This window comes from Leptodactylus fuscus, chromosome 1, assembly GCF_031893055.1.
Source record: "Leptodactylus fuscus isolate aLepFus1 chromosome 1, aLepFus1.hap2, whole genome shotgun sequence".
Lineage (NCBI taxonomy): Eukaryota > Metazoa > Chordata > Amphibia > Anura > Leptodactylidae > Leptodactylus > Leptodactylus fuscus.
Window position 1 is genome coordinate 251,333,612 of NC_134265.1, and position 26,789 is coordinate 251,360,400.

At 41.9% G+C, this 26,789-nt stretch overlaps 1 protein-coding gene across 1 annotated transcript in view; it reads left to right on the forward strand.

Annotated features, from left to right (window-relative positions):
• The window catches only part of LOC142189629 (complement C3-like), a 91,846-nt gene that overhangs the window by 46,519 nt on the left and 18,538 nt on the right, over window positions 1-26,789 (forward strand). The window contains exons 21-31 of the mRNA XM_075262235.1: window positions 803-1,015; window positions 3,940-3,994; window positions 4,456-4,542; window positions 6,031-6,234; window positions 8,628-8,682; window positions 11,201-11,363; window positions 14,780-14,863; window positions 16,014-16,167; window positions 19,340-19,509; window positions 21,514-21,672; window positions 24,967-25,026. Of these exons, the coding sequence (XP_075118336.1) occupies window positions 803-1,015; window positions 3,940-3,994; window positions 4,456-4,542; window positions 6,031-6,234; window positions 8,628-8,682; window positions 11,201-11,363; window positions 14,780-14,863; window positions 16,014-16,167; window positions 19,340-19,509; window positions 21,514-21,672; window positions 24,967-25,026 (1,404 nt within the window). The remainder of the gene's footprint in view (window positions 1-802; window positions 1,016-3,939; window positions 3,995-4,455; window positions 4,543-6,030; window positions 6,235-8,627; window positions 8,683-11,200; window positions 11,364-14,779; window positions 14,864-16,013; window positions 16,168-19,339; window positions 19,510-21,513; window positions 21,673-24,966; window positions 25,027-26,789) is intronic.

Below are 26,789 nucleotides of genomic sequence, written 5' to 3' on the forward strand. Positions count from 1 at the left end.
GTCCAAACAATAACAATACATTGATACCAATAAAAAGTACATTTTGTGGTGACCTGGTGGCTCAGTGGTTAGCACGGCAGCCTTGTAGCGCTTGAGTCCTGGGTTCGAATCCAACCGAGGACAGCATCTGCTAGGAGTTTGTATGTTCTCCCCGTGTTTGCATGGGTTTCCTCCCACACTTCAAAGATATACTAATAGGAAAAAAACAAACAAAAAAAGAATATTTTGTGCCGCAAATAAAGAACCCTGACATATTTCCGTCAAAAGTTCAGTAAAAAGTTATAGGCTTCAGAATACGGTGACCCCAGGAAAATTATTCATTTTCAAAAAAGTGATATTTTATTTGTAAAAGCAGTAAAACATAAAAACCAATATAAATATGGTATCGCCATAATCATAATCTCCAACCGGACAAAGTTACCATGTCATTTTTAATGTACCCTAAATGGCGTAAAAACAAAATGCAAAAAATTATGATAGTATTGTGTGTTATTTCATATGGACCCCAAAAAAGTTAGCTAATCCAAAATGGTGGAAATTGAACGTACAACTCGTCACGCAAAGAATAAGCCCTCACATAGGTAGGTCAACAGAAAAATAAAAAAGTCATGAATTTTGGAATACGGGGAAGGAAACTATGAAAAAAGTCGCCAAGCATTAATGTACAAACTAGCCTGCGTCATTAAAGGGTTAAACAGATGTCGTTAAATGTAAAGGACTACATTTTAAAACTGTGTGTATGTTTTTGCCCAAATGACTTATTTATTTTGCTCTATTGTAAAGATTGTTTCTCGCTTTCCAGGCCAGGGTGAAGTTCTTTTATAATGAGAATATATGCAGTTTGGCTACTAAATCCAGAGGTTATCAGGAAACCGTTAAAATACCAGCACAGTCATCCAAGGTGGTGTACTATGTTGTTATCCCACTCAAAGCAACAGAAGTTCACATAGATGTTTTGGCTACTGTGAGCAGTTCAGGCTTATCGGACAGAGTGAGCAAAGTACTCTATGTGTTGGTATGTATACATTCACTTTTACTTGGACTAGTAAATACATGGCAAACATGGATCTCATTTCTCTGTGCACTATTATACTGTACATAAAAATTGAACCAACTTATGTAGGCACAGTTTGGGAATGCCCACTTCATTGTCTCTGAATAGAAGTTATGTTGTCCAAGACAGCATATTGATGGGCTGTTCTTAAAATACCCCTGAATTGGGCTGTATTAGTGTGACACAGCTACTACAAAGTATACAGAGCCATCTGCTTCCAACCTGATACCCTGCGGAGAACGGCTAATCGGTGAGATGTCAGAGCTCCATCAGATTGATACCTTAATTTTTTTACATGAACTTTTTCATTGAATTTTCAAAAATACAGTAACAAAACTATAAGTATCAAGTTGTAAAGACAAATGTGATGTCTGGCAAGTGAATGAGGCAAATCATGATGTAAAAAGCCAGCATCTAGTTAAACAGTAGGATTAGCAAATACAGATTATACGTACTGTGTATACACTTTAGCAAAAATATATTTATTAATTTATTGGTTTAATTTTTGTTAAAATACTCAGTGTCAGACACCTCTCTTCATGTACACTTATAGGGGGAAGCAAATCAATCACTGGTTAGGACTGTCCAGAATAAGAAGAGAATGAAGGGGTTTCTCCACGAAAGAAAGTTATCCCCATCCATAGGAAATAACTTGTAGATCTGTGGGGTCAGACCAGGCATAATACTTCCCCTATCTCTGGCACACCTTTTGAAATGAATGGACAATTGCGCAATATAGGGTAGGACTTAGAGGGTAACTTTCTTTTGTGGAAAACCCCTTTAAATCAATAATCATTTATTCTGGATTTTGTTTTTCTAGAGCGCTGTACATTAATCTGCTCTTTTCATCTCACCCTGTAACAAGACTCTAATAGATTGGACAACAATTCCATGGTAATAGGTTCTATTTAAAGAGGTATTCCCATGAATATAATCATATCTATATTTGTAGATAATTAAAAGTTAAACATTTTTGCAAATATAAGTAGTTAAAAATTCTGCAGAGTTTTAAAGATTTTCTCTAACTTTCTTAGTGGTGACAGTCTGTTATCTTGATTGGTTTCCAATAGATACGACCACTAATGCAGAGACTTTCTATGGTCTGGGACTTGTCAGGAACCCAGCCATGATTTTCTTATTGTACCTGGGTTATCAGGCAGGGACACTACATGTATCAGAAGATATCCCAGCCACAATAAAGAAATCATGGCGGATTTTCTGACCTTAGAAAGTTCCTGCATTCATGGTTGGATCCACTGGTAACCGATCAAGACAACAACCTGTGACCACAAGATATTTAGGGAAAATCTTTAAAACTCTGCTAAATGTTTAATTACTTATAATTGCAAAAATGTTTAACTTTTAATTATCTACAAATTTAAAAATAATTATGTACATGGGAATACTCCTTTAAGTTAAATTGCCAATACATAACGATCTATAACAGTTTTGGACTTGATTTGTTTTTCTCTTATGTCATTTGTATATTAAAAAAAAAATAGAAAAAACTTTTTGAAAATTTGGGTCCAATCAAGGCCTAACATATCATTGTTTGTGGTCCAAAAAAAAAGTCAGTATACTTTGTGGAGGCCATAAAGAGGGCAATATTATGAGTTGGTTGGGAGCTTAAAAAGGTATCATATACTGTGTTGGAGCCAGTAAAGAGGGCAATATAATGTGTGTGGACCATTACAGGGGGAAATATGCTTTAGAGGGATCTGTAAAAGGGTCAGTATACTGTGTGTGGGCCAGTAAAGGGGATGTTATACTATGCGGGGGCCAAATAAAGTGTTCGTTTTTTTTTTAAATCTGCAAATGTGGGGCATAGCTTGAATTATAATTAGGGTTCCCAATCATGGAAAATATCACTGGGTTGGGTATGTATTGGGGGACCTTTCTGTTGGTCGCGTCAGGCAGCAGAGAGACTAGGTTCACCCCTGCTTTCATGCCCCACTTGGGAGTGTGGTGTGTAGTGATTTGTTTTTTGTGGTTTGAGGGTGTTTCTGGTGTTTATATCTATCAAAGACTTTGTGCAGAAAGTGTTTTTTGTCACAAAGAAGTGCATGTGAATTAAAGAGAAGTTCAAAGAAGTTTGCACAAGTGATAACCATGAAGAAGGAAATAGACTGGTGCACGTAAGTGTGCATGTAAACTGATTCTATTGAAGAGGTGAAGGACAGTGGATTAACTGAAAGAAGCCCTGCAAGGATAAAGATTCCCGTATGGTGAAGAGGTGAAGACAGCGGTGCTTGAATGGCTGACCCCAATCCACCTAGTAATGCAGCAGCTTGCCACTACTTCAGAGAACAAATGAAGAATTGGCCTCTTGACCATATGCATAGATCTTTGTTCACTTTTATCATTTTTTAGAGTCATTGCTCAGCTAATGCATATAGAATCGAATGAAGAGAGCCACACACGTCTACCCACCACCTCATTCATTCTCCTTCTGGATGCAGTGGTCCATATCTGCCTCACTAGGAGGGATGAGGTTCTGAGATGTAACATTTCCTGTACCTGTACTCTTTTCAATGTAAGCCTTTATTAATGGCACATCTAAAATAGAAAGTATTAATGTATAGTTTACATATTAAAATTAAATCATCCAAATTCAGGACAAGGTTAACAATGACAACAAGCTAACTGCATCATTATATTGTATGCTTATGCTATCAAAGTGTTATGTCTTAAATATTTGGGGCCAGCACAAATCACATTGGCAGCAAAGCCCAGCAGACTACTGTGGCCTCTCAAGTCTGGTTTTGAGGTTTAACCCTAATTCCTCCAATGGACTAAGCCAATCAACAACAACAACAAAATATAATAACACCTTGATGATTGTAAATTTACTTTTAATTATTGTTTTTTTCTCTTTTGTATTTCAGCCGGAAGGGAAACTCATGAGGAAACAAGCTTTTAGTGAAACTATAAACCCTGAAGGTTAGATTCCTGTGAAAAAAGATTGATCCTTACCACTAGTCTAAAATATAGTGCTGTCTTATTGAAAGGGGCATTAGAGGGAAGAATACTGAATAGGTGATAAATGCAACATAAGTGGAAATCCAACCACTGGGACCTTCCAACAGTCACTACAACAAGGGACTCCATTATCTCCCATTGGCATGACTGTGGCAAGAGGCTGTACTAGGCTATTAGTGCCATTTTGCCATTCTGCCAGTGTTTGTAGCCTTTGAAAAGAGTGACAGCATGTATATTTAACTGCCACCCCAGCTTGCCACTGATGCCACTTGCACTAGCAATTGGTGATCTGACTGCTGTAGATATCTGCTTCTTAGACTTCTATGGATACCATACAATATGGTTTCAGATGTGTACTAGTCGTATGTAACATGCAGTATGAATTGAACCTAAGATTTTAACTGAAGCTATGTGATTAACAGGACGCCTTCAGCAGATACACATCAAGACGGAGGCTTTAGAAGGAATGGTTCCTGACAGCATTGCCACAAACTTCATCAGCATACAAGGTGGAACATTATATTATTTGGAAACGTCTACAAAATCTTAGGCTAGATTCTCTTCTACGCTGGAGCAGTGACTAACTCAGACAGGACCCTGTGCAGAAACAGTATATGTTTGCCTTTCTAATTCCATATCTTCTAATAACAGTAATTCTTTACCATGAAATTCTATAGCCCAGGGATTTATATGCAATTGAATAGGAAGCTGATATATGGTGACAGTGTGCCCTCCTACCTACTGAGCCACTGTGCAGCTGTACAGGTTACAGCAATGGTACGCCCAACCGGTACTGGAGGTTCTCTCAGATGTCTCTGCTACAGAAACTGACAAAAAATCTTGATACAACTGTACAGAATAGAGGCACCATGACAAAAACTCAACAGAGCCCAATGAACAGACACCTGGCAGACCCGATTGCCTAGAATTAGGTCTACCATTTTCAAAATGAAAGCAGCGGAGAGAAGTTCTCTGTTGAAGACTTTTCTTTCTGCTAATTTTCGGCAGTTTCTGCCACAGAGTTTCCAATGCAGACTCTAATCACCAATAGAATCACGTTCCAAAAACAGAAAGGACATCTGTGCTTACCCAAACAGGAATCTTTATTGTATCCAACTCTACATTCTACACAACGCATTTCTGGGGATCTATCCTTTATTAAGTGTATACAGATCGGTGCGTGTGATTATTGGATACTATTTTAGTCCGGATTTCTCCTACGAAGATTGTGGACCCTTATGCGGCACCATGGGAATAAGTTACATTGCCTTCTATAGTCGTGGCTTGTCACAACATCAGGTGAGAGTGCAAGGTGACCATTTTTCACTTACTCTAATGCACTCGCCTCTTATTGGCTCACCTTACACACTAATTTTTGTGTGAAAGTATTACGCTATGTACTGCTCTCTCTTTTGTCTATAGAATTGCCAACAGACTCTGCTGCAAATATGAACCCACTCTGAGCTGTGGCATTACCATGTGACTAATGGACATGAGATCACTTCCTGAGAAAAAGAAAGCAGCCATGCTTTCTAATCCTGCAGAACATGTTTATGGACATTCATGTTTATGGACATTTATATGTTATATGTTAAACCGATCAGCTGTTCTCAACAGTTGATATACAGCGAATGCAGCAGGACGCAGACAGCTCTGTTCACTTTGTAGTGGCTGAACTGAGTAACTGCAGCTTAGTTCCCATTCAAGAGAATGGAGCTATCTGCTTCTTGCTCTATTCCTTGTGTATCAGCTTCTGAGAACACACCCCCCCCCCCCCTTCCCCGGCATACATATGCGGTATATAAAATGCCTTTGTGCTTTTGGCCTTAATGTAACCTTACAGACCCATATTTGAGATATGAACCCAACTTTGCCTAAATGTTAAAGATTTCAAAAGTAAGTAGCCCATAGTTATTACAAGTTATAATTTATTTGATATTGTCTTGTTTACACAACTATGTTTTAGTATACCTGCAATTTTATTTATTTATTTTTAGGAGATATAATGGGAGAGACTCTGCTCGGCATCTTAGATGATTCCTATCTTGGATCACTCATATATGTTCCTTACGGCTGCCCAGAGCAGAATATGATCCACACAACTCCAAATGTTATTGTTACTAAGTATTTAGATGTCACGAAAAGGTGGGATGCTGTTGGAGCAGAAAAACGAAGCAAAGCTATTAGTAATATTAAAAAAGGTACACTTTTACCACTTGTAAATCGATGTATTTGCTTTTACATGGATTCTGTAGTTTAGAATAAATGATGCTTACCATTCATAAAAGTTATGCGCTTTTCATATTAGATTTTGAAACCAAAGAGTCAAATATGGGCATTTAACCCCATCCGGCATTATCATATACATGTGCATTCGAGAAAATTAATACATTCCTCTCTACATGTACATAGCCATGATCACACAGGCTCAGATGCGGAGCCCAAGTGTTCAATATGGGAGCCTGGCTGTAACTGCCAGGACAGTGATAACACGGAATCCGTCTGTTTAACCCCTATTATGCTGCAGTCAATAGCAATCTAGGGGTCTCTAGTCAAACTGACAGCATCTGTGGCCCCCTGCAGTTCGATCATGGGCTCCAATGATAGTCCTTCTATTAGATCTATCAGAGGTATGTCCTAATAGAATTCCTGTTCCAAGAAGAATATATTGCAGTGCATACAGTACATACAGTATTATTACAGTGTACTGTACTAGTGATCGAGCTCCCTCGAAATAAATAAAACAAAAAAAGGTTAAAAAAAATATGTAAAAAGGAAAGAAAAACAAACTAACCCCTTTAGAGCCCATTTTCTACTTATAGGAGATTCTAAAGTATATTACAAAATTGTTCACCATACACCCCCCCACTATAGTAGAAATAAAAAAGGTAAATTAGCACTTACACTTTAAGGACAAAACAGGTTGCTTATTTAATTGGTTTAAACACTTGCACATGTAGTAAATTTCACCCATTTGGCATCAAAGGACAATTTTTTTTGTTTTTTATAATCCATGAAACCGTCAAACCATCCCGTGTCCACCACTTGCTCATGCAGATCAATATTTAGTCCTTCTATACAGTGGCTCCTTCACATAGTATAATGTTCCATAGTGCACTTCAGACAGTATAATGTTCCATAATGGCTCCTCCACACAATACAATGTCCATAGTATATCTTTCACGCAATATAATGTCCCATAGTGGACTCCATACAATATAATGATTCACAGCTGCCCCTCCACAGTGTAATGTCTTATAGTGGCCTCTTCACATAGTATAATTTTCCATGGTGGCCTCCACCATGGAATATTATGCACATATAATGGGGACATGCTGACCCAGGGCCGGCTCCAGGTTTTTATGGGCCCTTGGGCGACAGAGCCTCAGTGGGCCCCCTTGTAAAGGAGGCGGGGGAGTCGAGACACTGTGCGTCGCAGATGAAGCGAGTGACGTCATGCAGGAGTGTGGCGTCACCAACGCCATTCCTCCTAATTTTTAATGAGTAGAAAGAGGGGTAAAATGTGCGGCGCGCTCTGCGTGCCGCGGCAAATTTGGCTCCACCCACTTTTATGTTGATTCCACCCATTCTCATTCATTTATCATGTGCTCCCACACAGTATAATCCTCCTACAGTCACCCGTAAATTATATGCCCCCCCTCCATCTCTCCCCCAGTTTCATATACACCCTTCCTCTGTCCCCAGTTTCATGTCCCCCCCTCCATCTCTGTCCCCAGTTTCATCACGTTCTCCCTCTTCATCTGCCCACAGTTTAATGTCCCCCGTCTCTGCCCCAGTGTCATGCCGTTCCCCCCTCCCCTTCATTTGCCCCCCAGTTTCATTGGGCCCCCTCCATCTCTGTCCCCAGTTTCATGCCGTTCTCTCCCCACCCCCTTCATCTTCCCCAGTGTCATGCTGTTCCCCCCTCCCCTTCATTTGCCCCCCAGTTTCATTGGGCCCCCTCCATCTCTGTCCCCAGTTTCATGCCGTCCCCCCCTTCATCTTCCCCATTGTCATGCCGTTCCCCCCCTCCCCTTCATTTGCCCCCAGTTTCATGGGCCCCCTTCATTATGTTCCACCTTAATATTTAATACAAAACAAACACTTACACTCACCTTCTATCACTCACCTTCCATCGTTCCCCCGACGCTCCTCTCTCTCACTCCAGTCACATACGCGATGCAGGAGCTGTGACCTCAGCTCCTGCTTAGCTACGGCCCGGCTTGCGTGTGTAGGCGCGATGTGATGACATCATCGCGCCTACACACGCAAGCCGGGCCAGAGCTTTAAAGCAGGAGCTGAGGTCACAGCTCCTGCTTTAATCGCGTATGTATTCCAGCTCATTGGCGAACGGACGCCGATGAGCTGAAATCGTGACAGGCAAGTGCCGGGGGGCCCCCTGAGGGGGGATCCAGGGCCCGACTATGCCGAGCTGACCGGGACCATTTTGTTAGGGCCGGGCCGCGGGGCCCCGCTAAGCGCGGGGCCCCGGGCGGTTGCCCGGCTCGCCCGGCCCTGGATCCGCCCCTGATTGTAGTTTAATAAGCTTCATCGGAACACTATAGTGTATAATATGTGTTTCTTTTTCAAACAGGCTATCTAACACAACTATCTCATTTATCTGGTGATTCTTTTCAGGGAAGCACATGGTAAGAGTAGAATGTGTAGCTTATCACTTTTAACTTTCTTTTTTGCAATGGACTACTATAGTGTTTGTAGTTCCCAAATTTTTAAATGGGTTTCCCTATCTCAGGCTGAGGCCTCATGTTACAGAACCACGGCTTTTTCTGTTGCAGATTTTGTTGCATTGTTGCCAGGAGTGGATTTAGCAGAAGGTAGAAGTATAATAACATCCTTTATATTTTCCATTCTTTTTGTAGCAATGCTTGGTTTTGGCTCAAAAAACCGCAGCAAAATATTCAACAAAAAAAAGCTGTGTTGCCGCAACATGGGTCCTTAGCCTCAGGGTTTCTTATGTCCTTCTGTCTCCTCCCCCTTCCACTTCCTGGTTCAGACCAACAGAGTACTTTCTGCTTATTCTAAATTTCAAAGTTAAGAGATGTTAGTTAAATATAATGAGGTGTAGCTATCACTCTAATCAGATCTGAAGATAGGGTTCCAATCCAGTATCACAATTGAGGAAAAGACTTCACACTTCAGAATGAATATGTATGCATTTTCAGTGTTTTATTCATACAAGTGATAGAAGGTAGATTATTAACGTTTCGGTCATAATACTTGGCCTTCATCAGACTCAGATATAAGAAATACAGGAGATGAAAATGATGAGGGAGTAGCAGTAGCTGCACAATTAGCAGGCAGGTCACAGAGAAAGTGAGGGAACAATGGCCTAACATGGCTAACGCTGCCCTACAGTGCTTTACCCTGCAATTACAGCATAAGGCAGCACTACACACTACCTTCCTGGGCCATTATTAAACAGAGATCTGTAGAACTGTAAATCATCCAACATGGAGATAATAATCTATTTATGGACATACAAATCAGCCTGCAGGTGCAGATTTGCATATCCATGAAAGATAATGCATTGCTTCATCAATTTGTAGCCACAAAGGTATGTTTCAGTTCCTATTAAAGGCTCTCATATGGCATTATTATTTGGCAGGCATTATGGATAGGGTTGAGCCGATCTTGACTTTTCAGGATCGATTTTGAAATCCGATTTCCGATCATTTTTCATTCGAACCCGATCTCGATCCCAATTCCGATTCCAATGCAAGTCAATGGGATTTTTTTTACGAATCGGAGATCGGATTTTAAAAACAATCCTATTCACTATACAGCATGGAATCTAACAATTGAACGCTTTAATTGGTAGAATCTATGCTGTGTAGTGATTTTTTTTTAATCACTAAGTAGCCAGAGGCTTTTTTTTTAATCCTCTGGGTACTTAGTCCCCCCTGGTGTCAACTTACCTGCAGAGATGGCTGGTCCGGTGCCCGGTGTTCTCGTTGTTCTTCGCCTCGCTGCCCCCGCCTCCCAGGTCTCCTAAACCACAAGCCCCGCCTTCTTCCTAGCTCTTTAACACTAACCTGGGAGGCGGGCCAATGAGGCGAAGAAAAATGAGAACACCGGGCACCGGACCAGCCATCTCTGCAGGTAAGTAGCTAATAGAGATGTTAGCTAGTCTCCCATTAGAATGAATGAACGCAGCCGGTGCACAGGGGGTTAAGGCTGTGTGCCGGCTGCTTCCATTCATTCCTATGGAACCACAGCGGAGCCTTCACACTGAGTATACACTCTGCTCAGAATGAGCGGAGTGTGTACTCAGTGTGAAGGCTAACATTGTTAGCTTTTCCCACAATGCTTGGCCAGTAGCAAAGCATTGTGGGAACTAATCACCGATCTCGATCCCACCTAAAAAGATCGTGTTTGGAATTCCGATCGCGATCGTGAAATTTTCTTGATCGACGATCGGAATCCGATCTTTTCCGAACATGATCGCTCAACTCTAATTATGGATCATTACAGACCCTCCTTTAACTCCTTCCCACTGGTGGCATTTTTCAATTTTTGTTTTTGACTCCCTGCCTTCCAAACCCCATAACTTTTTATTTTTCCTTTCATAAAAAGGGCTTATTGTTTGCTGGACAAATTGTCCTTCATATTGGTACCATTTATTATTCTGTACAATGTACTAGGAAGCTGGAAAAAATTCAGAATGGGGTTGTATTGGAGGAAAAGTGCATTTTTGCGACTTTCTTATTGGCTTCGTCTTTACGACATTCACTGTGCAGCAAAATGAACTTGTCATCCGTATTCTATGTTTCGGTATGATACCGAGGATACCAAATTTAGGAACCTTGCAGACAGCCGCGGGTGAGTTCAGTGTGCTATCCGGGTTTTTCCCAAATAGGACACTGACCCATTCATTTCTATTGGTCCACGCACACAACTATGTATTACAGAGATCAGTGTGCGACCGACAGTCTGGTCCGCAAAACTCAGGATAGGTCCTTTTCCTGTAATGTATAGAATGGCTTGCTCCTTCCTATTCCCTGGTTGAACTTGATGGACATATATTTTTTTTCAATTGTACTAACTATATAACTATGTAGCAAATTTACTCAGCTTACTTTTTGCTATTTGTATTGATGGCAAACCCCTTTAAGTTAAAGGCTTACTAATCAAGTTATTATCTTCCAGGTTAACTGCATATGTAGTAAAGATATTTTCAATGGCTTTAAAGGCAAACTTGGTGTATGTTGACAAAAACATGCTATGTAAAAGTTCCATGTGGCTGGTCAAAAATCAACAAAATAATGGTAAATTTAAGGAACCTGGAACTGTGTATGCAAAATCCATGCAGGTAAGACATTCTGTTTATCACAGTTGAAAAAGTACCATAAATGAGAAATGGAAACAATGGAGCCGACTCCTCCCCTCCCTGCATCATATATATCTATGTGTAAAGTGAATAGTAGTCTTAAAGGGGTTTTCCAAAACTCTTTTTTTTAAACAAAGGTCTGTTAGTGCTATTAATGGTTTAATAAGTGTACCCAAATAGCTTTAGTAGTGTTTTGAGTGATTTCTGGGTTTCTCTGGGAGCTCATGGCATCCTTTGCATTTGTTTATAGGTTGTAGCTTCCTGTGCTTTTATCCTACAATTACCGTGATGCATTGCATGAGCTGACTCACACTACCCTCCTCTCCCTCCCTCCTTCCTTCCCCTCTCACTCCCTCACACCCTCTCCCTGTCTACTTAGCTATCCTGCCCACTACAAGACGTTCCCAACTAACTAACTATCCTCTCATCTTCTTATAACGGTCTGTAAATATCTGGGAAGTGCTGGAGTTTTAGGGGAGGAATGTTGTCCCATTCTTTCTAGGTTTATGTCCAACAACAACAATCCCAGCCCATTGTTCTAAGGCAGCAATATAGAAGACATCCTGGACTTGTCCCAGTACCAAGGGATGCAGTTTGATGAGTGGCACTAGCACCATTCAACTAAAGCTCCATGGGACATTCCACAGCAAAAAAGCGCTGCGGGAAAAACCGTGGGGGCAACACATCGCATTTCTTCCCACAGCGCTTTCGACATAATTTTTCCGCAGCATTTCCGTCCCGTGGGGCTCCGGCCTTCCTCTGTTTTTCCTTCACCAACTTCGGCTCTTTGATGTATGCAGGGATTTACTCGGATCCTTCTGTCACTCAGAGGTAGCCAGTGCCTTATTTCATGCAGCTGCAGCATGGGGAGATGATGCCAGGGCAGGAGATATTAAAATGATTGAGTGGCTGATTATAAGGATAGGTTCAATGGGAGACAATTTGACTACTGGGAGTCCTTCATAAGGCAGAGGTCTCTGTAGAAAATTAAGTACATTATGGACAACTACTCATACCATTGGGTTTCATGGGATAGCAGAGCACCTTCAGTGGAAGATTCTTACAACTCCAGTGCAGTCGTGAAAGGTTCAAAAGATCATTCACCTAGTCATAAGCATTTTCAATAGGGCCAATAACTCTTTGGGCAAGTAGACCACCGAGGAGGGGAAGTTCACTACTGTTTATCACTTACATAGATATTTTTGAGACTCTCATACTAGTTTTCAGTCTGATCTGATTGAACTATGTATCATATTAATGTTTATGCTGTAGCTTGTGCAGACATGTACTGTGTGATTGTGTTCTATTGAAGCTGGTGGATAGTTTAATTTCTCCATTGTATCAATTACATTGTATTCTAGCCTCTACTTCAGCTCACATTTTCACAGATCTCAAACCCATTGACACTCCATTGATGGACAAGTGCCCTTTGACCTCCAGCACACTCTCACATGTGATCAAGCTCCTTTTAGCCTCCAGTTGACTGACATTCCTTTAATTTATGAACCCCAGGCCTAAGACTATATTCACACCGTCAGCCATTTGCATCTGCTCTCTCTCCGTTTATCCTCCAGTTATAAACAACTTTTTATCAATTAATAGTACTGTTTAATGTATGAAACTTTGTATTATATATTATCTTCTTTTCAGGAATTTACTTTCTCCATATTAGTCTATGAAGAGAAGAGTGATATAGAAAGGGCACTCAAATAATTGTTACCGTTACACTTTTTGCTATGCTTTGTTTTTATAACATTGCTAGTGCTGCATCCCAATGGAGGGAAACAGAGGTGGAAGTATTAGTTTTGGTGGTGATGTCAGGGGTAGACCAAAGTGGGTCTATTAGTGGGTCTCAGGCAGCAGTAACATGATTAGTGTTTGGGCCCCTTGTGGAAAGATGGGAATGGGGAGGGAAAATACTAGTCCCCCCGCCTATGTGTCTGGATATCATTTCAATTTCTATATAGTAAACTGGATAATTTGTTAAATAATCTAACCAGTTAATTATATGGTACATAGTATGGCTGAAATGTTGTAAACTGTCTATCTGTATGTAGGACAGTGAGCATACAGTGAGTCATTCACCACTCGTACTGGAGGCCTAGCCCTGCTCAGGGGCTTCCCTATTGGCCAGTCTGAGCCTGTCTCAGTTTAATCACACCTTTCTCCATTGGAAGAATATGCAAATCTGACTTCCATGATGTAATTAGGATGCCAGTGCCTCAAGTATGCACACCAATAGAGGGCGCTCACTGAGAATGTGCTAGTCTATCTTCCATGATGTAATTAGGAAGACAGAGTCTCAGTCAAGCAAGCCTATAGAGGGCGCTCCCTTTAACATCATGCCGACCTTCTCAGAAGCCTTTGTTTGCAATGATGTTGGGATTTAACCAGCACACCTATATGGTGCTCTCTCCCTATGGAGTGACGGTATCCCCTTAAACCTTTGTCCATTGTCAGCAAAACCACTATCCACATCTCCATGCATAAAGGAGGCATCCAAAGAAAAAATACAGAGCATGCCATCCTAGAACTAAATGCGTAATACATCACAACACTTCTACAAGGTAATTTCCACCCTGCTTCTCACACAACAGTCTACTGCCCTCACAGCTCCACAGGTGGTTTACTATAGATTCACACTTGTGCTCAGGTTTCTGTTCTTCAGGTCCACTTAGGGACCCGAAGGTTAGAACTTTCGGGTCCCTAAGTGGACCTGAAGAGTGGAAAACTGAGCACAAGTGTGAATCTATAGTAAACCAAATTAGAAGGTTAGTAAAGTAAACCAAGTAGAAGGTGGCTTCTATTGTGTGTATCCTAGTGTGATGGGAGAGTGGAAGCAGAGTTTCCCTTTTATAGTTGCATATGTGGTTGTGGAGAGTAAAGTGCAAGGGTCTGTTCACACTGAGTTTTTTTTCAGGTGGATCCGCCTCAAAATCCACCTGAAAAAATGCCTCTCGTTCATTTGAAAGTGAGTCACTAGCAGTTTTTTTCAGCTAGCGGAAAAAAAAAGAGACATGACCTATCTTCAGGCAGATTCCGCCTGGAAAAACCCATTGAATTCAATGGGAAGCAGAAAAAATGTGGAGTGGTTTTTGCGAAAACCGCTTCAAAAACCGCTAGCGTTTTTTAAAGGGAAGTTTCCAGGTCAATACTGTGTGCTGGAGCAGAAACACCATTACACAAAAGGCAACAAAAAACACATTATGTAAAAAAAACCACATCAAAAAACAGTTTCCTAATTCCTAAAGCAGATTTTTTTCAGCTTGCAAAAAATTTGGTGTTAACATACCCTGAGAATACCCAACAGAATTGTATGGCAGCGAATGAGAGATATCTTTATTAGACTGATTTGTGAAACCATTTTAAAAATCCTTGTTGTTTTCTTGTCTTTCTAGGGTGGCTATGCAGAGTCCGAGTCCTCACTTACAGCATTTGTACTTATTGCACTAGCTGAATTAGAAAACACCTGTAATCAGATAGTAAGTACAGATTATGTTACATGACCTGGATGTCGCAATTCCATTATATAATAAATTCCGTATCTGGTGTATAATATGCGATCCTGAACAATAACTAAGAAAATAAACTTCCTGACCTCAAAAACCTTGTGTATAAATGCACATTATGCATCATTAAATCATTCTTTATTACTGAGGCAGAGGTAAGCCATAGGACATCTTGTGTCCTGTTATAAAGATGATTCAGTCACTCTGTATGAAGTTTGACATTTCTTTAATTCAAATGCAATCCTTATATACAGTAATGACGATTCGGTCTTCATTAGACATTATGTTTATAGTAGTAAATGTATTGTATCAGATCCTGAAAATACATTAGCTATACAATAGAAACCATGTTAAATGGCATTAAGTCAATAAATTCCAGTAATAGTATCAAACAAATGTAACAACTAGTATGCTTTTATTCTCATGTGAAGCAAATAAGACTAACAATAGTACTAAGGACCATCATATGGTGGGTGGGGGCATGAAGGACCATCATATGGTGGGTGGGGGCACGAAGGATTATTATACAGTTGGTGGGGCACTAAGGAGCTTTATACTGTGGGTGGAGGCACTAAGCAGCATTATATATTAGGCAGGGGGAGGGGATATTAAGGAGAATTATACTGTGGGGGGTACGGTATAATGTCCCATTATTGTGCCACCTCACAGTATGCTGCTTAGTACCCCGACCACATCAGTGCCGTCACACATAGTTAACACTTGGCAGCCGGTATGAACATTCATCTCCCACCCGCTGTCCCTAAGCTCTGATACCTTACACTAAGCAGCAGCAGGGATCGGTAATTGTCCCTGTTGCCAGCACAATATAAGAGCTAGTGCAAGGGATCAGGGCTTGGAGACAGCGGGCGATAGATGAAGGTTTCTCTCACCTGCTGTCATAATGACACTGCTAGGAGGCTGCAGTTCAACATTTGAGTATCCCTGTATTATATGATCTATAAAAGTATGATGGTGTTCAGCATAATCTCCCCTACTATGCACTGTTGCTGGTTTGATATAACGTTGTTGTCCCCTTCAAGCCTAATATAGAGAACTGTTTCAATTTATTACTGGACTCATATCTCAGCATACACATTGAAAAGTAATTTTCTTTTTTTTCTAGGAAATTGAAAAAGCAATAGAGAAAGCTGAAAAATACCTTGAAGATGAGCTTCCAAAGTTAAAACACACCTATAGTGCTGCTATAACCTCTTATGCTCTTTCTTTACTAGGAAACACTAAAAATATAGGTATTATTGATTCATTTGCAAACAAAGGTAAATTTTCTTTTTTCTTTTTTATACATAATTTCGGGATTCTATTCTAACATTTAGTTGAATGCACATCATGTTATTTTCAATATAACAATATAGACATTGTGAGCAGTTCATTTTACATTTACATCATTGTGTGATTTTTTTTTTTCCACCCCCAGTACTCTTAGGTCGGGTTCACACAGGAGTTTTTTGGTCCGGATTTTGATGCTCAAAAAACTGCCTCCCATTCATTTCAATGGGAGCTGGTCATTTCCTGTTTCGCGAGCGTCTTTTTTCACCACTCTGTCTTTCACAGATCAGCAAGGGTCCTGGGTGTCAGATAGCTTTGTTTTATGTGTAGTGTCTGTGCTGACTTACTTCAACTCAGCTCCCGTTCATTTGCATAGGAGTTAAAGGGGCTCTATCAGCAAAATCATGTGATAGAGCCCCACATATGCGTGAATAGCCTTTAAAAAGGCTATTCAGGCACCGTAAATGCTATATTAAACTACCCCCGTTTTAAAATAAAACCCTAAAACAGAATGTGATAAACTTACCGAACGTGCACACTGGGCGGGCATTCAGGGTGTGCCGTCTTCTTCATCCACGCCTCCTCTTCCTCCGATGTCCTCGGGTCCCGTCCTCCTCCGGCGCTCGCGAACTGACATTGCTTAAAAAAAATGACCTGGGCGCCTGCGCAGTAGCCGTAGTAGAAGCAGCATGCTACTGCGCAAGCGTCCAGGCCATTTTTTTTAAGCAATGTCAGTTCGCGAGCGCCGGAGGAGGACGGGACCCGAGGACATCGGAGGAAGAGAAGGCGTGAATGAAGAAGACGGCGCACCCTGAATGCCCGCCCAGTGTGCACGTTCGGTAAGTTTATCACATTCTGTTTTAGGGTTTTATTTTAAAACGGTGGGGTAGTTTAATCTAACTTTTATGGTGCCTGAATAACCTTTTTAAAGGCTATTCACACATATGTGGGGCTCTATCAGCATGATTTTGCTTGATAGAGCCCCTTTAAGTTGCAGTATCTCAGCACAGCCACCAGACATAGAGAAGAACTATCTGATTCCAGCTCTGTTCTCCATATAGTGGCTGGTGGGAACAACTGATTGGCTGGGTCAGACTGCCACCACACTAATATTGATGACCGAGCCCAAGGATAGGCTACCAATATAATTTGCCTGGAAACTCCTTTTGAAAAAGACCTTCATTGGAAACACAACTTTTTACATCTGTAGTTCTTTTGGGCATACTTTTCTTTTTGCAGTACAGTCTCTACTCTGCTATCAGTTAGATTCCATCTTGATTTTTAGATTTTCCCTGCTTTTTCTTTCTCTTTTACTATCAGTCTCATAAAGCCTCAGCACAGCATCTCATGAGCAGCCAGAGACAATACTCAATTTTCTTAGGGCTAGTTCACACGGAGCAAGAGAGGGCAGATTTTGACATGGAATCAGCCTCAAAATCCGCCCCCTCACAATAGAGGTCTATGTAGACCGCTAGCGTTCTTTTTTCCACTAGCGGTATATTCCCGCTAGTGGAAAAAAGAAATGAGCTGCCCTTTCTTCAGGCAGATTCCGCGGCTGATTCAGCCACGGCGTCCACCTCGCGACAGCACCCTCCGGACTAGGTCCATTCATTTGGTCCTAATCTGGAGCGGAAAGTCACGACGGAATGTGCACACGAGGAACCCCCGTGTGAACTAGCCCTAAGAGTACACTGAGATTATATTTCCCTCCATATTATTCTAAATAAGCTAAGACTTGAAGTATACATTCACGGAGAGAGCATTGTCATCTCCTTCATTATAAGTGGGTGTCAGGAGTCATCAGCAGTAATTATAATAGGTGTTTCTGTATCTGATGATAAAACTTGTGTCATACAGTCCTTGCAATTTCATAACACAGGAAATTAGTGCAAAATATTTGCTAGGTATCTTATAAAAAGGATCTTTCATCAACCTTTAATACACTGATCCCCATACCATTAGAATTTTATCTTTAGGGTCCATTGTTCCTGTGTAATCTGTGCCATTAGTTTTTGTGTTCAATATGCTTATTGGGTTCTCTACTGTCAAGTGGTTGGTTTGTATGGTGTCTGACAGCTCAGAATCAATGTGCCCAAAAACTGTCCTTAGCTTTTAATGGGGTTTTCTGGATATTTGGTAATGATGACCCCTCTTAAGCATAGGTTTCCAATATCAGATCTGTTGTGGTCTGACTCCTTACACCCCACCATTTAGCTGAAATGGGGACTTGTCAGTGCCAGAATTATACAGTAGCCAGAGCAAGAACCAGAACCAAACGGCTGCATACATTGTCTAGTGGCAATGCCACTGCTCTCACTAGCTTGAATGGGCAAGAGTGCAGCATGCATTGCTATTTTTGCCAGCAACAGAATCAAAGAGTTATGGCATGCAAGTATCACAGTATGTTATAAACCAGGGGTCTCAAACTCGCGGCCCGCGGGCCGCATGCAGCCCCCCGAACAATTTTGTGCGGCCCGCACAAGCCTAGGGACGCCGGATCCAAGTTGAATCCGGACGTTTCACCATTTTGCCCACAGGCAGTTTTATATACTGCCGGAAAGCTGACAGTGCGCTGAGTTCAGCACACTGTCGGCTTTCCCGATGTGGGCCCAGTGTGAAGAGCTTACGGTCTGGTACCGTAGCTCTTCTATGGTCAGAAGAGCGTCTCTGACACTCAGTCAGAGACGTCCTTCTTCACAGCACAGCCAATCGCGTTGTGCTGTGAGAGCCGGGAGGAACGTGAGGGACATGAATCTGGGGGCAGAGATGGGGGGACATGAATCTGAGGGCAGAGATGGGGGGACATGAATCTGGGGGCAGATGAAGGGTGTATATGTAACTGGGGGAAAGATGGAGGGGGGACATATAGTTTACGGGTGACTGTAGGAGGATTATACAGTGTGGGGGCACATGAAAAATGAATGGGCGGAGTCAACATAAAAGTGGGTGGAGCTAAATTTGCCGCGGTGCGGCCCGCCGACTGGCTGGGATCTTGCTCTGCGGCCCACATGCTGAGTTGAGTTTGAGACCCCTGTTATAAACTGATATGTGATATGCCACAAAATATGAGAACAGACTATTGTCTATTGTTGTATCATAAATGCAATTTTCCTTTTTTATATTTTGTGTGTGTCTGCAAGATTGATCTGTCTGTTTTTAAAGATAGAACATTTTGGCCCGTTGATAATCCACTGAATGGCTACTTCACTGTGGAGGCCACTGGTTATGCCCTTCTTCAAAAGTTAAAGCTCAAAAAATTTGAAGAAGCCCATAAAATTGCAGAATGGCTGGTGAAAGTAAGAAGTTTTGGAGGAGGATACAGGTCAACACAGGTAACAAATAACAAATTTGATTTTCCTGTTTCACTTCTAGTTTATAATGATCCAGATAACATTTCAGCAAATGAAATTGATTCTCCCATAAACATTTTTATAGTTGCCACAAATCTGACTTTCAGACAAGTTGTGAACCCCCTGTGTTAGGCTTGGCTAAATAAGAGGGACGCAGAGAGTGGATGTATTGTGAACACTGGTATAACTATTGGAACATGGATGAGCAGAGAGGCAGCAAAGAACTTTGGGATGGTTACCGTATTTTTCGGACTATAAGACGCACTTTTTTCCCCAAAAATTTTGGGGGAAAAGAAGGGTGCGTCTTATAGTCTGAATGTAGCGCCTGGCACCCGCCGTAATAGAGAGGCGGATGTCGGCAAGGGATAGACGCCGGCACAGGTTCCGGGGCCTGAGACATCGCTGCGTTCCTCTGCCCTGCATGAAGCCAGCAGCGGGAGGAGTGATGCTATTCTGCTCCTCCATCCCCCCACCGCTGGCTTCATGCAGGGCAGAGGAGCGCAGCGATGTCTCAGGCCCCGGCGTCTATCCCGTGCCGGCATCCGCCTCTCTAGTACAGCGGGTGCCGGGTCAGTATCGGTGGCCCCTTCTCCCCCGGGGCCGGTCCCCACCGGCCCCGTACCTGTAAAGTTGCAGGCCGGCTCCTGCGCGGCGATATTGCAGGAGCCGACCTGTTCGGGTGACAGCCGGGAGCCTAATGAGGCTCCCAGGCCTGTCACTGCTGTATTAGTATTGCGGCTGGTCTCTATGACCAGCCGTAATACAAATAGACAGAATGTCCCATAGACGGCAATACAGTTGTATATAAAATAAAGTAATAAAATAAAATAAAGTAATAAAATAGTAAAAAAAAAAAAAAAAAAAAAAGCTTTAAAAATATATAATAAAAATATAAAATAAATAAAAGTTCTAAATCACCTCCTGTCCCTAGAATATATATATAAAAGTAGAAAATCATATATCATAAACCACCAGGTTTTTTTTCAATACAAGGTGATCTAAGCAATAGATATTCCCCAAAATGGTATAACTAAAAAGTACTTCTGGCCCCGCAAAAAAAACACTCTATGCATCCCCGTACAGCTGCAGGGTCACCTGTCAATGTGGCCTTGCAGCTGTTGCAAAACTACAACTCCCATATATTAAATATTTTACCATTTTTTGCTTCAAAATTTTTTTTCCCTATTTTCCTCCTCTAAAACCTAGGTGCGTCTTATAGTCCGAAAAATACGGTAATTCCTTCCCACCAGGAAGCATTTTTTGATTTTTATTTTTGATTCCCCGCCTTCCACACCCCATTTTTTTATTTCTTCCTTCATAGAGCCATATGTTTGCAGAATAAATTGTTGTTTATAATAATAGCATTTATTATTCTGTACAATGTACTGGGCAGCTGGAAAAAAAATTCAGAATGGGGTGGAAATGGAAAAAAGTGCATTTGTGCGACTTTCTTACAGACTTTGTTTTTACAGCATTCATGGTACAGCCAAAAATACATATCTCCTGTATTCTGTGTTTCAGTCCGATTCCAAGGATACCAAATTTATATATTTTTATTCACATTTTAGCCCTTTAGCAAAAATACAAACTCGCCATATTCTGACACCTGTAACTTTCATATGGGGCCCGGTGTACTTTTTAGTTATACCATTCTGGGGAATGTCTCTTGTTACGGTGTTCACCATATTTTTATCTGTAGACTGCGTGTTTTTGAACCCAGGGATACCTAATGTATATGTGTGTCACAGTAATTTTCTGCTTTTATATGTATTCTAGGGAAAGGCGGGGGATTTGGGCTTTTAATTTCTTTTTAATTTTTAATTTTTTTTTAAAAACTCTATCTATTAGACCCTGTAGGCGTTTGGAACGCCTTATAATATTTAGTTTTCATCTCTATTTTTTCTGCAACAGATGTTTTCCAGCAGTTGATTTCTGCAATAAATACATAATAATCAAATGCATCAAATGCTAATTTTTTCATTAAAGGCCACTGTAATTGCACTGCAAGCCCTGGCACAATACCAGATAGATACAAAATCCCCTCAAATTGTAAACTTAGATGTCCAACTTGTAATAGAAGGAAAAGATAGACCTTTGGAATATACTATCCGAAATAATGATGCATATTTGGAAAGGACAAGTAAGGTAAGTTGTGGATCTTTATTTATATGTTATGTACTGTTCAATAATTCTGCACGTTGTTATTGTCTTAGGCCCGGTTCACATCTGCATTTGGTATTCCGTGCAGGGTGTCCGCATGAGGACCCCCTGAAAAGAATACCGAACACATTGACAAGCAGTGAGCACTGAAAGGACATGGACCCTGTAGACCAGTGATAGCAAACCTTTTAGAGACTGAGTGCCCAAACTGCAACCCAAAACCCACTAAATTTTCGCGGAATGTCAACACAGCCATTTAAACTTAATACTGTGTGGATCCACAATTGCGGACAATTACGGACCACAAATTACAGTCGTGTGATTGGGGTTTTACAGAGCTTTCAATAATACAAACAACTGTACTGAAATGTAAAGCTATCTGCATTTTGTACTTTGAACAAATAATTTTCACTATTTACATCGCACAGGATCTGTTTTATAGTGACCGTGTAATATTCTTACATCTTGTACTAATATCACGTCTGCTATAAAACAGATACTGTGTGATATAAAAAGTGAGGGGACTCCAAACAAAATTATATGCTCTGCAGTGCCCCCCCCCTACAGTATTATATGCTGCACAGTAGGCCCACCACACAGTATTATATTCTCCACAGTACCACAGTAGCCCCCCAGTCTTATATGCTCCACAGTAGGGCCTCCCCCACACAGTATTATACGCTCCATAGTAGCCCCCCACAGGAATGTATGCTCCACAGTGGCACCCACACACAGTATTATATGCTTATAAATACGCCCCCCAGTATTATATGCTCCTCAGTATTATTAGCTCTTTTTTACTCCCCCCAGTATTATAAGCCCTTTGGTACGCCCCCCCTCCCTCCCTTACTATAAGCTCTTTAGTATGCCCCCCCAGTATTATAAGCTCTTTAGTACGCCTTCCCAGTATTATAAGCTTTTTAGTATGCCCCCCCAGTATTATAAGCTCTTTAGTACGCCTTCCCAGTATTATAAGCTTTTTAGTATGCCCCCCCCAGTATTATATGCTCTTTAATACGCCCCCCCAGTATTATATGCTCTTTAGTATCATATACACATTCACACACAGACAGTCACACACAGTCAGCCACAGACAGACACACACAGTCAGCCACAGACAGACACACACAGTCACACAAAGTCACGCTCAACCACACACACAGTCAGTCACAGTCAGCCACAGACAGTCAGCCACAGACAGCCACACACTCTCATACTCACCCATGAAGAGCCGCCGGCGTCCACGTCCTTTTCACTGTGGGCGGTGATGACGTCATCGCGCCCGCGTCAGGGCAGAGGTCAAACTCTGCAGTCAGTGTAGGCCGTGGTCCACGATCCGTGGCCTACACTGACGGTTTTTAGCTGTATGTGCATTTGCACATACAACTGAAGGCAGCGATCGCTCATCAATGGGGAATCCTGTACCGGATTGCCCATTGGTGAGTGATCTGGGCGACCGCTCACGTGCCAGCATGGAGTCCACACAAGTCATGTGGAGAGGAAAGAAGTTCATGAAGTACTTTTCTGTCCACATGTTCCTTGCAGACACCACACAGAAAACAAACAGACCTCATTACAGTCTATGGGGTCTTTGTGCTTTCATAAGCTCACTGCTTGCCAATGCATTTGGTATTCCGATCCGGGGGTCCCCATGCAGACTTTCCGAACAGAATACCGAACGCAGATGTGAACCAGGACTGACAGTACAGGTAGAATGAAAGAAATGCAGCTGGGCATACATTATGATATCCTGTCACACTAAGTTCAAGGCCTACTGAAAAATAAAGATTAAAAAAATATAACATACTAATAAGATCACATAAGACACAATTACATTCGAGTGCCATTTACTTTACATTCTGTCCTTTTCCTTATTGTTAAGGGCTAGTTCACACGTGAACTGCCCGCGCGGGTTTTGACACAGAGAGAGACGCGGCGAGCCGTGTCTCTCTCTTGTCAAAACCCGCCCGCCTGGACCATCGCTGTCGCGGCTTAACCCTCTGCTGTCGGCTCAAATGAATGAGCCGACATAGGAGGGAGCTGCGGGGGGCGGAAGCCGCGCGACTGAGACAGCGCGGCTTCCGCCTGAAGAAAGGACATGTCCTTTCTTTTCTCCGCTAGCAGCAGCTCGCCGCTAGCGGAGAACAGAAGCCCGGCGGTCTCCATAGACCACCATTATAAGGGGAGGTTTTGGACGCGAAATCCGCTGTCAAAAACCTCCCCTTATACTCACGTGTGAACTAGCCCTAATGGAGTTTTCTAGGACTAAAATATGAATGAGTCCAACACACAGGACCCACACAGAGTAGATGGGCAAAGTGCCAGGCCACATAACAGACCATGGGACATCACATTGTTTGCTGCTCAGTCTCATTCCAATGGATAGGATCGAGCTGTAATCCCAAACACAGCCTCTATACAATGTACAGTGCTGTGCTTGGTAAGTAGTGAAGACTGAACACTGCAGTCTCTCCAACAGCCAATAAATGGGGGGCACCAGGTGTTGCACTCCCACCAATCTGATATTGCTAAACTATCCTATGGATAGGTTATCAATATCATAGTCCTGGAAAACTTCAATGCATGAAGAAACTTATTTTTGTCATAAATCAAAAATGTAGGTGAAAAGAAGAAACTTTGCAATATACTTCACTAAAGAAAAGCACCAGTGCCTTTAAGTATTTCTTAAGTGATTATTTTATCACACCCCTATACAAGTAGTCTCAGATTACAATGGTCTCTATGGGGGGAGAGAAACAGAGCTTTGAGGTGTCTACAGCACTAAATGAGTCAATTCTTTGATAAGAAGGTTGGATAGTAATTCCTGACAACTCAGCCGTGTTGTGAGAAAGAACTGTCTCTATATAATATTGATGTCATTCTGTTTGAGGAGCTTTCATTTTCCTTCACACTCTTCTCCTATTGTACATATATAATCAGTCACATGTCTGAATTCACACAGAGTTTTTTTGGTCAGGAATTTGGTCAGGAAACTGACTTGAATTCCCCCTCCAAAGAAACGCTTCATCATACAGTCCTATGGTGAGGTGTCTTTAGGAGGAGGAATTTGAGTCAGTTTCCTGACCAAATTCCTGACCAGAAAAACTCTGTGTGAAGTCATAACGAAACAGACGCTTCTCCTAGTTTAGTTATTCTTTAAATGTAATATTTCACCAGGTATGTGTTTTTTTGTGTATTATATATATTTAAGAGGCCTTTGCCAATATTTGCAAGATATAATATCATTGTCAGTTATGAATTCTGCTTAACTGCCCTCAGATTCCAGCAAATAAAAAGCTGACTATTGAGGTGACAGGAACTGGGAAAGGCACCATAACTGTAAGTCGCACTTGTTTTGCTTAGTATTTTGTCTCTGTAAGTTGCTGAAGTACGTCTTCCAAACTGTGAACTCCACTTTCTAGGGTGTAAGAAAACAGTAGCTTAGAGAGTATAAATGGAGAGGATCGGACTCTTGCACTTTGTGCCATCTTGTTATTTAGGTCCCTACAGTAAATGTCACAGGGAAACTGCCAGGACTGTGGAACACATCAGGTTTTAATGAGTTAGGCTGAGTTCAGACAGGGGTTTCTGGTCTGGAATTTGAAGCGGAGAGCGCCTCAGATTCTGAACCCAATAACGGGTAGCTGCGACTGGATGCCAATGCAGTGCACGGGCTTCCAGTCGCGGCACTCTGCTCCGGATTAGGCCCAAATGAATGGGCCTAGTCGGGAGGGAGTGTCTTCAGGCAGACATCCAGCTGCAGAATCTGCTTGAAGAAAGAGCATGTTGCTTCTTTTTTCCGGGAGCAGCAACAAACTGCTTGCGGAAAAAGGAACCCATTGATTTCAATGGGAGGCGTTTTTTTTTTAGCCGGATTCTGATGCGAATTCTGCATCAAAATCTGGCCCAAAAAATCCCGTGTGAACTCAGCCTTAGATTACAATTGTGGAGGATGTCCTTGCTGTTGGGCAGGTACAGTGTATGGGACAGAGTATGAAATTTATAGTGTTAGGGCCTCTTTCCTAACCGCCCTCCACACCACAACTATTGATCGTAATCTTTGAACAATAGCTAGCACACATATCTATATAAGGCAATAATGGGAAGCGGATGTTGCCGAGAAGTTAAAGGGGTTGTCCCACAAAAAATATAGGTTATAGTTAAATGCAGCCCTTAATCTTAATCCAATAATTCTTATAATAGTATTAGAAAATTGGCACTTTCTGTTTCTATATTTACATCTTTCTTTTGTCTACCCCAGGACTGGACTTTCTGGGCGTAATATCTAATATGTAAATAAGTTGATAAGCATATGTTAGAGATGAGCAAACAGTGTTCTATCGAACACATGTTCGATCGGATATCAGGCTGTTCGATGTGTTCGATTCGAATCGAACATCACGTGGCAAACTCCAAAAAAATTCGATTCCCCTCCCACCTTCCCTGGCGCCTTTTTTGCACCAATAACAGCGCAGGGGAGGTGGGACAGGAACTACGACACTGGAGGCATCGAAAAAAATCGGAAAAAGTCATTGGCTGACGAATTCAGGTGACCTCCGTTTTAGACGAATAGTGGATTTCAAATCCGGGTCATAGGAGAATGTGAACTTTGTGACTAAGTGACAGGGATAGCTGTACAGGCAGGGATAGCTAGGGATAACCTTTATTTAGGTAGGAATGTTATTAAAAATAACTTTTTGGGGCTCTATCGGGTGTGCAATTGTGATTTTTGTGACATAAACTTTTTCCAATAGGAATGCATTGGACAGCGCTGATTGGCCAGAGTACGGAACTCGACCAATCAGCGCTGGCTCTGCTGGAGAAGGCGGAGTCTAAGATCACTCCACACCAGTCTCCATTCAGGTCCGACCTTAGACTCCGCCTCCTCCGGCAGAGCCAGCGCTGATTGGCCGAAGGCTGGCCAATGCATTCCTATTGGTAGCAGTGCTGAGCCAGTTCTGCTCAACTACACCATGTGCCGGTCAGCCCATTTGATATAGCAGAGCCAAGTGTGTACACTCGGCTCTCCTACATCAGATGTAGCAGAGCGCAGAGACGAGTGTGCACACTCGGCTCTGCTACATCTGATGTAGCAGAGACGA